Source organism: Apis florea, unplaced genomic scaffold, assembly GCF_048593485.1.
Source record: "Apis florea isolate Af1SG1 unplaced genomic scaffold, ASM4859348v1 contig_2272_pilon, whole genome shotgun sequence".
In the NCBI taxonomy this organism is placed as follows: domain Eukaryota; kingdom Metazoa; phylum Arthropoda; class Insecta; order Hymenoptera; family Apidae; genus Apis; species Apis florea.
The window spans coordinates 3,517,521-3,529,632 of record NW_028256549.1 but is presented as its reverse complement, the minus strand read 5'-3'; the positions used below and the strand labels follow the sequence as shown (position 1 = coordinate 3,529,632).

Sequence of the window (12,112 nt, the reverse complement as noted above, 5' to 3'; positions counted from 1 at the left end):
GTATTTCTTTTTTTTACGTATTTCTTTTTGAAAATAATTTTTTTTACAATTCTATTTCGATACAAACATATAAAATTAAATAAATGATAAGAAACATAATAATAACTTGACATTATATGTAAAATATAATTTTATTTTACAAATATTAGTCATATTTCCATATAGTACTTTCATAGAAACCGTATATAACAACGGTAGCGTGGCCGAGCGGTCTAAGGCGCTGGTTTAAGGCACCAGTCTCTTCGGAGGCGTGGGTTCGAATCCCACCGCTGCCATTTATTTTTATGTCTTATTTTCCAATAATTTAATACATCTTAAATTCCATAGATTACATTTTTCCAATTTTTGCAAATTTACAGTTAATGAAAGATGACGATAAGAACTCTCTTGAAAATGCAATGAGTTGGGTCGGCACGCGGCGTCATGATTCACACCTATTAGGAGACTAAATTATAAAAAGAGTTTTTCTATTTCTTTATCGTGAATAACAATACCGCTTTTTTTATAAACTATATACTAACATATTAATTAAATGGCTGTATGTCATAGATATCATATGCTTTAAATAAATATTTAACTTACATATATATTTTTTAATATAACGAATATTTAAATTACAGAATACAGCTATCATTCAATACATTTTTTATTATGTGATTTAATAATTCTCGTCCATATATAAACGAAAATAAAACAATTAAATACTTATGTGTTAAATTTTTATAAATATAATTATAAATAAATGAAAATTAATTATCTTTAAATTTTTATGTATATAAGCACTTATTTCATTATTATTGAATAATAATTCAAAATATAAAAAAAGATAAAATAAATAATACATATATAAATTAAGTATCATGAGAAATAAAAGATTTTCTTTATGATTAAAACCGTATATTATGTCGATTCTACGATTTTCTATTTTACCGATGCGCAACAATTGGGACATGGTATGCTTCTAAATAATATGTTAGCCTAATAAATATTTCATTCTGAAGATGCCACCACGAGCCACACCCTATGGATATACAAGATATTCCCATCTAATATCATTCGCAATCTTTTAGGAAATATAATTTAAAAATTGCATAAATTCTAAAAATGATAATCTTTATATATTTTAGCATATTTAAATATTGCATATATTGCTTAAATAGTTATTATTTAAAAAATTATTATTTAGTATTAAAATTATATTATTAAAATATATGTTAAATATATGTTGTAAGTTTTTCATAAAATATATAAATATATAAAAATATTTATAAATATATAAAAGTTATTATATTATGATGTATGAAAAAAATTAACATTTATTTAACTCCTATTTATATTAAAATTAATCAAAAATCAATTAAAATTAATAAAATAATCGATTCTAATTATACAAAGAACATATTAAATTTTCCAAAAATATAAATATGAAAATCTTGATTTTTTTATTTATCTGAATAGCTATTATATTATGTCAATAAAAAATTAATGGATGAAAAAATTTATTATATAAAGATTATTGATTTATATATATTTTATATTTATATAACATATTTGTATTTAAATAAATATAACAAAAAAGACTCCGTGGCGCAACGGTAGCGCGTCTGACTCCAGATCAGAAGGTTGCGTGTTCAAATCACGTCGGGGTCAGTAAACTTGGTTCATCTTCTTTTTATTTCAATTTGTATTAAATTTAAATAATTTTAAAACTTAAAAATAATAATAATAAATTATTTTTCTTTCAATTTTTCCTATTTTAAGAAAATATATAATATCATGCAGATTTCAGTATGCATTAAAATCTTTGAAATCTTGAAACAAATACTAATAAAAAAAAAATTAAATTTTTAAATTACAATAAAGTATTTACTAGGAATTAATCTAGTCATATTTTTTTGAAATTATTTAAAAATTATAACAATTATAAAGATTATATATATATATATATATACTTTACCATATAGAAATACAAATGTGATGCATGCTCACATCCCGCACACAAGATACAAAATATTAGGATAACATAAATGAACTACTTTTCTCCTTTCTCGTATAGTTGAGCAACATTCGCGCGGGCTGTCTCATTTATCCCCTTCTTAGATTAGGTTAACATGTTAGTCGAGGAAGCTATATTAATGTAACTTAACATATATCTCCTTTTTTTGTATATAAATGCGTTTTATTATTCTTCAAAATCAATTGTTTTTATATTTAATAAATAATTGTTGTTGTTATAATATTTAATAAATAATTGATATGAAATATTTGTAAAAAAGCAATTTATTATAAATTATATATATATGAAAACAAAATATTTTTCAAGCTAAATAATTGATTAAAATAGATATGTAAATATATCTATTTTACATATAAAAATTGTCAAGATTTAAAGTAAGATACTTCTTAATTAATTATTTTTAACTATTGTTTAATTAATTTTAACTATTGTTAAATATCATAATTATTTTTTTATTTTTTATTTATAAAAAATAATAATATTATTTATAAAAATATGAAAATCAAAATTTTAATTATTTTAATATTTATTATTAATATATATATATATACTTTATTTTTATATTAAAATGGTAATAAAAATATTTTAATATATTCATACACAAACAATTTCATATGTAAGGAACGAAACGATTCAGGAAATAACTGTTAATATTATTATATAACAAATAATTGTTATAAGGAACGAAACTTTCTATGTATATTGTTTTCAATCTTTATATCGATCTTACGTTTTCTTTTATTTTTAATTCCTGATTTCAAATTCCTAATTTATTTTTAATCCTATATGAAACATATCGAAGTATTATTAACTACTAACTTAAGAATGTATAAATTAAATTATTATTTATTATATTTACCATAAATATTGAGCTAAATTATAATGATATAAAAGTTGATAAATTAAATCATTATAATAACAAAAATATTTTTCTTAGCCTTAACAATAATAATATATAGTGTAGTAATATATAATTCTTTAATAATGATCATTGCCTACATTATTATATATTATTATTATATATTATTATATGAAAAAAAAGAGAATCGATTTCATAATACTTGGGTATCATAATTAAAAATAAATTAAATATATATATATATATATATATATATATATATATGTAATTATGTAGAAAAGTGTATAAAAATATATCTGCCTATGTATTATAATCCTCCAATGAATTTTTAGTTAGCAGATGAAATGGACATAATCAACAATTTAACCGACCTATAAATAGGAACGCAGGAATTGTTGTAAGGTATTAAAACGATAGATAAAACTTCCACGTTCGTTATGTTATCCGTTGATTGGAAAGACACAATTTTGAGGAAGAGCCGCATGGACTTTAAACACTTTTGTGATATAACACTACTTCACACATTTCTTTTCATTATTTATTAATTTGTTAATCCAATATGATAAAAAATTTGAATAAATCAATGATTTCAATATATCTCTGATGATTTACTGTTTTAAAATTTTATTTTATAATATATAGTATCAGCAATCTAACCTTCTCTATGTAGTATATAATGAAATCATGGGACAGTGACACCGTTTTTCCCCAAAATTGGAATTAATAATATTTTTTGTTTATGTACACATATATAATTAAAATTCTTTATAAAACATTCTTCATTATATTTTATAATCACAATATTCAATGATAATTCTATATTTTTTGCAAATGCAAATCTTATTAAACTTTCCCCTAAAATTAATGATTCGGAATAATGGAATTTGTCTTCTACATAGCTAAAGCTTGCAATAATAAGTAGTATATAGAACATATGTATACACATATACATTTCTACATTTATACTATACGCTTCTATTGGTAGCATTATGAAATTACTGATGGCTGCATGCGTCCCTGTTGAAAAAATTCCTCACGGGCGAAAGTCAAGGTATGATGGAATATTGTAACAGCATATTGGTTAGAAATGTTCCATGACTGCATGATATCCTAGTACTAGGAGGGGCTTTGTGAGACAACCCGCGCGAAACTCTTTCCAACGTAGGGAGAAATGTAGCTTCCTAAGTCAATATGTTTTTCGGATAATTCGGGACTTGTATACGGGATGTGAGCACGCGTGGGTTTTTACTGAACACATCAAAACCATTAAAATAATTAAAATTCTTTTTTTTCGTTTTAAACATTTTTATAAAATTAAGAAAAATATTATGCAATTCTTTAAATTATATAATTAAATTATATAATTAATGATAATTACTAATATAATACTAATATTCATGTAATTATATATTGTATAATTAATTACATTAATTTTATATTAATATATGATTTAATAGAAAATAGAATAAATTTTTTATGTACTTTATATACTATTTATTATTATATTGAATGATTCTTAATATAAATTGAATTATCAAAAAAATAAATAAATACATATTGTATGTGTACACACGCGCGCGCGCACACATACACACACACACACATGCATACAACATACACATGTGCGTGTATGTGTGATGGTTATATCACGCACATAGATACAAAAATGTAATATCTCAAAACTTTTCATTTTTGTACCATTGTTGATTATTATTGTTTATATACTAGTAATTATATAATACATTAACAAATGTTTTATGTTCATTATCGAATTATCAAATATGTGTCATATATTATTATTTAATATGATGAAGAAAATTTAAAAATTCAAATTATATTATTACATTATAAGAATTAATGAATGATAAAATTATTTAAAAAAAAAAGATACGCAAAAAAAAATGCAAAAAAAAAAATATTATAATGTTTTTTATCTTATACATTACTAATATTTTATTAATTTATAGTATTATTGTTTAATATATATTTATACAATATATTTTTAGTGATTTCCTTTTAATAAAGGATAAATAAATCGATGTTTTAAAGACTCCGTGGCGCAACGGTAGCGCGTCTGACTCCAGATCAGAAGGTTGCGTGTTCAAATCACGTCGGGGTCAAAAATGCTTTTTTTATTTCTATTTAATAAAATTATTAAATTAATAATTTATTTATAAAGTAAATTGAATATGAATTGAATTTTCTTATATCAAAATTATATATTTTTAAAGCTAATATTACTTTTATATATATATATATATATTAAAAATACTTTTAGTTTGTATATAATATTAAGTAAATAAACAGAATTTCATGTTAATAGTTAATTTTTAATTTTCTATCTAAAACAAGAATGAGTTATCTATTCATGATATGGAATGATATGGAAATTATAAAAAATATTTAAATATAATAAATATATAATAATACAATATAATATAATTGTAATCATATTTTATAAATTAATTTTAAATTATATATTTTTATATAACAAAATTTAATTTATAATATTTATAATAAATAAGCATTGAAGCAGTCGTGGCCGAGTGGTTAAGGCGTCTGACTAGAAATCAGATTCCCTCTGGGAGCGTAGGTTCGAGTCCTACCGACTGCGTTGTATTAAAAATGTCTTTTTTTATAAAATAAAATATAACAATAAATAATTAAAATACTCTTTATAAATTTTATTTTTAATATAGAATCTTAATATTATTTTATTATATTTTTATTCATTTATTATATACTTTTATCTAAAAAATTATTAAAGAGTAATCCAAAAATAATGAAAAATATTTAATTATAATAAGTTATTATTATTATTATGTTTAATAATAATTTAGTACGTATGGCGCCGTGGCTTAGCTGGTTAAAGCGCCTGTCTAGTAAACAGGAGATCGGGGGTTCGAATCCCCCCGGGGCCTTTCAAACATTAAATTTTTCTTTTAAATCTTAATAACAATAATATAATATTGCATAATAATTACAAAATATAGCTTTAAAATAAATATATTTGTAAGATATGAAGAAAAAAAAGCAAAGAGTTAGAAATACAATTAGAAAATTTTTAATATCATTTTAATAAGTAATTTTTTATTTAAGTAAAATTTAAAACTATTTATTTTTTCAATATATTTATATAAATAAATAAATAAAATATGAAATATAATAAAAAATACAAAACTTAGTATTTTATAATATACTTATATATCTTAGAAATCAAATTTATAGCCATTTCCGGAAACTTTCACTCGTGTTACTGATGGTGCTGATGAATAAGCAACACCTAATAAATTTTGAGATTGTTGCTCTTGTTGCAACTGAATTTGTTCAGGATGAACCTATAAATGATTAATATTGAATAAAAATTTTATATAAATTTAAATTGAACAAAAATCAAATAATTTTTACATAACATGCAACTTTAAATAACTTTTGTTGTTTTTACTTGTGTATGAGACTGTGTAGCTTGTATATTTTCTTGAGATTGAGTTTGAGCTTGAGCTTGCCGTAATGCAAATAGTTGCGCTAATTGTGTTTGATATATGTTAGCTGGTGAATAGCCATGTATATGGGGTTGTTGAAATTGTTGTAAATGTTGATAATAAGCTTGTGCATTAACTGGATCAATAGAAGCTTGATAAGGTAATGTAGATGCAGAAGAAACAAAAATAGGTGCAGTTGCATAGCCATGTGCGATAGGAAATATACCTGTGTAATAAATATAAGAATCACAATTATATTTTATAAAGATATGTAATATTTTGTATATAGTACAAACCTAAACCAGGATTTTTATAAGCAAGAGCGTTAGCAATATTTGGTAAAACTCTTTGCGCTAATTGAAGATTTCCAATATTGGAACTAAATGATTGATGTGAGTTAGGACCATTAAAAGCAAAAGCTGTTTGTATTAAACCTGGTCTAATAAAACTGAAAGACGCATGCTGATCAGAAGTGCCAAGAACATTTGTTGGTTTTACATCTTGAATGGATGATTCGGCATATACCGAAAAAAACATAATATAAGAAAATATAATATACTTCTGAAAATAATAACTTCTATAAAATACGCAATTAAAATAGATTATAATTAGAAATACTTACCAACATTTTATAACTTATAAAAAGTTTGAAAGTTTCTTGCTAAACAAATGACAATATAATCACTGATAAATATCAACACATTCTGACGTTAAAGTACTCTGTGGAGAGTTATATATCACGGAAGCAACTAAGTTGATACGTGAGTAGCATCGCATCGACATATTTTCGCTACATACAATTACACTTTCTCCAAGATACCAAAATAACAATTCATGAATAACAATCATTCAATATAGTTTTTCTTTTTATGATTAAATCAAATCATTAAAATATCATGCAATGATAAGATTTAAAAAAAAAATAAAATAAAAAAGTAAAGTGTTTATAATTTTATATCGTTAATAAAATTATTAATTGTTGTACATAAAATTTTAATAAATATTTTGTACATTTTAAAATATATACAAGATTTTAATTAAATAAAACGAATTTTTATTAAAACGAATAGACATAAGACAGTGAAACATTTTTGTTTAATTTGTTTGTAACATAGATGAAAGTTGCTTTCATTGACATTTCATTTCATTTGACATGCATGAGTTATTAATTGTAATCAATTAATCATGGATGGAATATTAAATAAATTATTTTACAGGCAGTGCTTTGATTTATTCATATTTTGCACACATAGAAGTCTTATTTATTTTTTATTGTAAAACATTTTTAAATTTGTTTTGAAAATATTTTATACTCTTTTGTATTCAATAATTTGCAGTATTTTATATTACAAAATGTTCTTTTAAATTTTTATATAAACATTGCATGTTATATAGTATAATATCCAATATAAAAAATTTGCAATACAAAGATACAATTGTCTATTTGTAATTTTAATTTTGATATAATATTTATACATGTTATAATAATAAAATTTTTATTGCTATTCATATTATAAAATTTTTAATAATAGTAATTCCTTAATTCCTTTAAACAATCAATATTGTGCATACCTTAAATAGGTATATTTTTCAAAATACATCATTTCATTATGTTTATAAATATTTCAATGATTTTAGTATTGATAAATTAATCATAACATAAATTTGTGCGAAATGATTCTTTTTTATAATATTGTTTTACATGTTAGAGAAATATGATTGATAAAACATACCCATAGCGGTAGTTGCAAATAATGAAAAACAACTCCACCATGTTGCTAAACCTAATAATCCTCTATAGACATCCACAGTAAATATCTGTATAAAAATATATTAGAATTTTTTTTAAATTATTTCTCTTGATACAAATTGAAATGTAATGATTATATTATAATTTTTACCTGTTTTAAGGAACTTAGAGTAAATTGAAAATCTTGTGCTGCTTGCACAACAGTTTTTTCATTATCATAATTACTTATTACATCTGATATAAATTCTGGTAATTCATCAGCTGGGCATTCTTCAAGTAACGGTGCTTTTAAAAACCCTTCCCATGTATAACCACCTAATGTATAAAAATCATTATAAAATTACATGTATAATTATTAAAATATTCTATCAAAATTTATATTACCTAGAGTTTTATACATGAATGTAAAAAATAAACATATAATTATCGGAACGATAAATTGTAAAGCTACAACACATAAATAATAAAATACTGCAGCAATCTGAAACAAATTATAGAAAAGATTTAATTCTTTAATTCTTATAATAAATAATATATATATAATTCTTATATTAAATAATTTTTGATTAATTTTTTTTATTGTATGTATTTTTATTTTTTGATACCTTCTTTTGTAAATCTATGTTTGTAATTCTACCAGCTTCTTTTTTTTGATTTTCTAATCTTTGCATAGCTAAATTAAGATATGATTGTAAATATATTGGCATCAATAAAAATTTTAACAAAACTGCAACAATAATTGCAATTAATCTCATACTCTCAAAAGTTGAAGTTGTCATCCTATAAGAATTCATCTATAAAAAAATTGGATAGATAAATTTATTATGATAATTATTATTTTTTAACTTACAATGGCCCACTCATACCACTAAATATTCGAATAGTGAGATAATCTCTGCTTATAGGTTTAATCCATAAGCTTATTAATAAAAGTGGAGAAGCATAACTGATGTTTGCTATTAATAATAATAATTTCTGATCTTTATAATATCTGAAAAATATAATTTTTATTAAAATGCACTAATAAATCAAAGATTTATTTAAATTTACCTTAATATATCCCAATGCATTTTTGATATTCTTAAACCTGGAAAAGTAAACAAGGAACCAAGTAAACCACACCACAAAGCAAGGAAGAACTTTACTATAATTTTTGATGCAGGTCCTCTATAAAAGAAATATTATTTAAGAGTAAGATGAAAATATAATAAGAAAAAAATTACATAAAATAAAATATTATAAATCTTTGTATAAGTTTATAAAAGAATAATGTATAAGAATTATTATTTATAAAAGAAAAATGTTTATAAAAAACTTATGAATAAAACTTACGTAGAAGAAAGACCTTGATTATTTAAAAAAAGAGATGCACTATGATTGAAACTTGCATAAGCTTTATCCAATCCAATTTCAAGATTATTTTCATCAACAATAAAAATTGTCATAGCTATAAGAAGATAAGCAAATCCAGTTACAATACATGTAGATCTTTCACCTATGCTTTCTTCTCCTTTGAAATATTGTATCCACAAGGAAAGTAATACTTTACTAAATGCTAATTAAAGAAAATAAATTTTGAAAGGCATAATATATATTTGTAATAATACAAGTCAATAATAAAAAGGATACAATGCAAAACCCAAAACTAATGAGCACCAAAGCATACTTAAATTAATTTCATCTTTGATTGGATATAAATAATTATATATCTGTTAAATAATATTTAAATTACAATTATAAAATATTAGAGAAATATACATATAAATAGAAAAAAGAAATTTTAATCATCTACCTCTGTCATAACATAAACTGCAGTAGCATAAATAGAAAAATCCAATAACCACTGATATTCTGTATAATATTTTAAATGTACTACATCTAATATAGTTATTTTAGTATTCTCAAGCGTAATATCTAAATTTCTAGGAACATGAAAAACTTCTTTAACCTTTCCATTTTCTGTATGTTTGCCTTTTTTAGGTTTTTCTTTTGGTACACCAGCAAGAGTTCTAAGCTGCTGATCAGTTGGATACAAATAACGTGTCAACCTATTAAATTATTTATTTGTATATTATATATTTTATTTTTTATTAATTATGAATTTCATGTGCTTGTTATATTTATAATTTAAAAAATACCCAGTAGAACATAAAATCCATCTTGCTAAAGAAAAATGTGGAGTTAATTTTTGAATGACACTGACCATAATAAGTGTGATAACTAATTGAGCTCCTAAGAGAGCCTAAAATTTTTAAGTTTAAGCATTATTTAAATTTAAACATTAATGAATCTTTACTAAATATCAGATATAGTTATATATAAATTACCATGATTGAAAATGAGTAAATTAAAATTAAACCAAGGATTATTTATTTTACAGAAGTATTTGTTCCATTGTGAAATTGTGAAATAGAAATTTCTTGAGAAATTGTTAATTACTACTTGTCAATACTAAAATATATTAATAATAATGAATTATCTTATGTTTAACAATATTAAACTATATTTCACCATTTTAAATAACACACAACGAAATAGATCATTTTATAAATAGTTGTAACCTCACTCAAAACTAAAAACATTGTAATCTTTTGTACGGAATATGAGGTTAATTCCAGTTTTATCTATAGAAAGGAAAGTTCGACAATTGTAAAAACATCTAGCGGACAAATTTTGAAATAGATAATACCAAATTTGTTCAGCATAAAGTCAAATTTATTCAATTATTACATTATTACAAATACTATAATTAAATATATTAATTATGAAGAAAATATTTATTTTAGCATAAATCAGAAATATAGAAAAGACCTAATATTTAATAGAATTTTATGTCTAAAATATAGATCATACAAAAAAATTAAAATGTTTGATATATCCTGCTATGAATAATAAATAAATTTATTTCAGCTAAATTAAAATATTATGCTTATATTTTTTATTATGAAAATAATATTTAATAATAATTTTGAAGGTTTTTAAGATTATAAAAATGGATTTAAATATAATACTATTAATAATTTTTTAAGTAAATTTTAATAAATACTATGAATCAATTTTGTTATTATATATAGTGGTAATATACAATTGTAAATATTTATGAACAACAAAACATTGACGATTTTTAAAATTTTTAATCAATAAATTAAACAAAAGAACAATAAAATTAATCAGATATCGGAACTATTTTTTGTTCGTACAAATTTTGCAGAGCAAGTATAGTCTAAAAGAATAAATAATGGAAGAAAAATAGAAATACAATAAAATATTGAAATCAACATCGCAACTTTTAAAATGTTGCAAATAAAAGTCATGAAAAAAAATAGGAAATAGTACAAAAAAAATAAAAAATAAGAATTAATAAAATAAGAATTAATTTTCCTGAATATCAGAGACATCTCTTTAAAAAATAAAGTAAAATAAGAACTAAAGATTAACGCCATCTCTTAAATACTTTTAGAAAGATCCTTCTTGAAAGAAATTTCTTTGGCAAAATGATAATCAATTCTTATTCTATTTCTATCCTCACTATTTTTATTTTTTCTTCTTATATCACTTGCTTTCTCTTTTTATATTTGCTTTTGGCGCGTGATTTTATTCAATTGAAAAATGTGAAACAATGTTAATTAAACAAGTTCATATATCTGTTTATAAATTTCAATTTTTTCAAATGAAAATGAAACTATAATGTAAATTTACTTAAATATATTTAAATTGCTCAATATCATCATATAAATAATAACTAATACCAAATTAATTATTAATTCTATATACATATATATTTCCAGGATCTGATAGAAATCTTTCTTTGCAGGATTTCCATTTAACTAATTACATAATACTGTAATTATAAACGAACAATTTTTCCTTGAATTTATCATTTACATACTTATAAAATCAATCCTTAATCAATCAATTATATGATTCATTTGCTATTAAAAACTTTATCAAAGATATAATGAAAATCATTGTAAAACTGTATAATCTATGAATTTATATGATCT

General features: G+C 21.7%; 2 protein-coding genes and 5 non-coding genes across 9 annotated transcripts; 5 read left to right on the top strand and 2 right to left on the bottom strand.

Annotated features, from left to right (window-relative positions):
• Positions 1–193: 193 nt before the first annotated feature.
• Positions 194–275, top strand: TRNAL-AAG (transfer RNA leucine (anticodon AAG)). Its single transcript has one exon. It is a non-coding gene; the product is annotated as a tRNA-Leu (tRNA).
• A 1,303-nt stretch (positions 276–1,578) lies between these two features.
• TRNAW-CCA (transfer RNA tryptophan (anticodon CCA)) lies at positions 1,579–1,650 on the top strand. The gene has a single exon. It is a non-coding gene; the product is annotated as a tRNA-Trp (tRNA).
• Positions 1,651–4,924: 3,274 nt separating this feature from the next.
• Positions 4,925–4,996, top strand: TRNAW-CCA (transfer RNA tryptophan (anticodon CCA)). Its single transcript has one exon. It is a non-coding gene; the product is annotated as a tRNA-Trp (tRNA).
• A 412-nt stretch (positions 4,997–5,408) lies between these two features.
• On the top strand, positions 5,409–5,490 carry TRNAS-AGA (transfer RNA serine (anticodon AGA)). The gene has a single exon. It is a non-coding gene; the product is annotated as a tRNA-Ser (tRNA).
• Positions 5,491–5,723: 233 nt separating this feature from the next.
• On the top strand, positions 5,724–5,797 carry TRNAT-AGU (transfer RNA threonine (anticodon AGU)). The gene has a single exon. It is a non-coding gene; the product is annotated as a tRNA-Thr (tRNA).
• A 149-nt stretch (positions 5,798–5,946) lies between these two features.
• Positions 5,947–7,117, bottom strand: LOC105736163 (uncharacterized). 3 transcript variants are annotated; one of them, XM_086917952.1, is made up of 4 exons: positions 6,981–7,117; positions 6,655–6,916; positions 6,322–6,584; positions 5,947–6,214 (listed from the first exon to the last, which is right to left on the bottom strand). In XM_086917952.1, exons 1-4 carry the CDS (start codon positions 6,984–6,986, stop codon positions 6,086–6,088), a joined length of 660 nt encoding a protein of 219 aa, XP_086774078.1. In that variant the 5' UTR covers positions 6,987–7,117; the 3' UTR covers positions 5,947–6,085. The 3 variants fall into 3 exon arrangements, with proteins under 3 accessions (XP_086774078.1, XP_086774077.1, XP_086774079.1); XM_086917951.1 differs by having other exon boundaries at positions 6,655–6,919; positions 6,981–7,116; XM_086917953.1 differs by having other exon boundaries at positions 6,655–6,935; positions 6,981–7,109.
• A 450-nt stretch (positions 7,118–7,567) lies between these two features.
• emei (transmembrane protein 161-like emei) lies at positions 7,568–10,757 on the bottom strand. Its single transcript, XM_012489654.3, has 11 exons — positions 10,436–10,757; positions 10,247–10,350; positions 9,901–10,156; positions 9,738–9,817; positions 9,441–9,656; positions 9,159–9,275; positions 8,959–9,099; positions 8,714–8,888; positions 8,493–8,589; positions 8,260–8,423; positions 7,568–8,176 (listed from the first exon to the last, which is right to left on the bottom strand). The coding sequence occupies exons 1-11, from the start codon at positions 10,436–10,438 to the stop codon at positions 8,057–8,059; spliced, it is 1,473 nt and encodes a 490-aa protein (XP_012345108.1). The 5' UTR covers positions 10,439–10,757; the 3' UTR covers positions 7,568–8,056.
• Positions 10,758–12,112: the final 1,355 nt, after the last annotated feature.

Coding starts and splice junctions, on each gene's coding strand:
- emei (XM_012489654.3), bottom strand. Junction 10,157..10,246: donor TGGATTTTATGTTCTACTGG/GTATTTTTTAAA, acceptor ATAATTTAATAG/GTTGACACGTTATTTGTATC. Junction 9,818..9,900: donor CAGTTTATGTTATGACAGAG/GTAGATGATTAA, acceptor ATTATTTAACAG/ATATATAATTATTTATATCC.
- LOC105736163 (XM_086917951.1), bottom strand. Junction 6,585..6,654: donor TTATAAAAATCCTGGTTTAG/GTTTGTACTATA, acceptor TTTATTACACAG/GTATATTTCCTATCGCACAT. Junction 6,215..6,321: donor CTACACAGTCTCATACACAA/GTAAAAACAACA, acceptor AATCATTTATAG/GTTCATCCTGAACAAATTCA.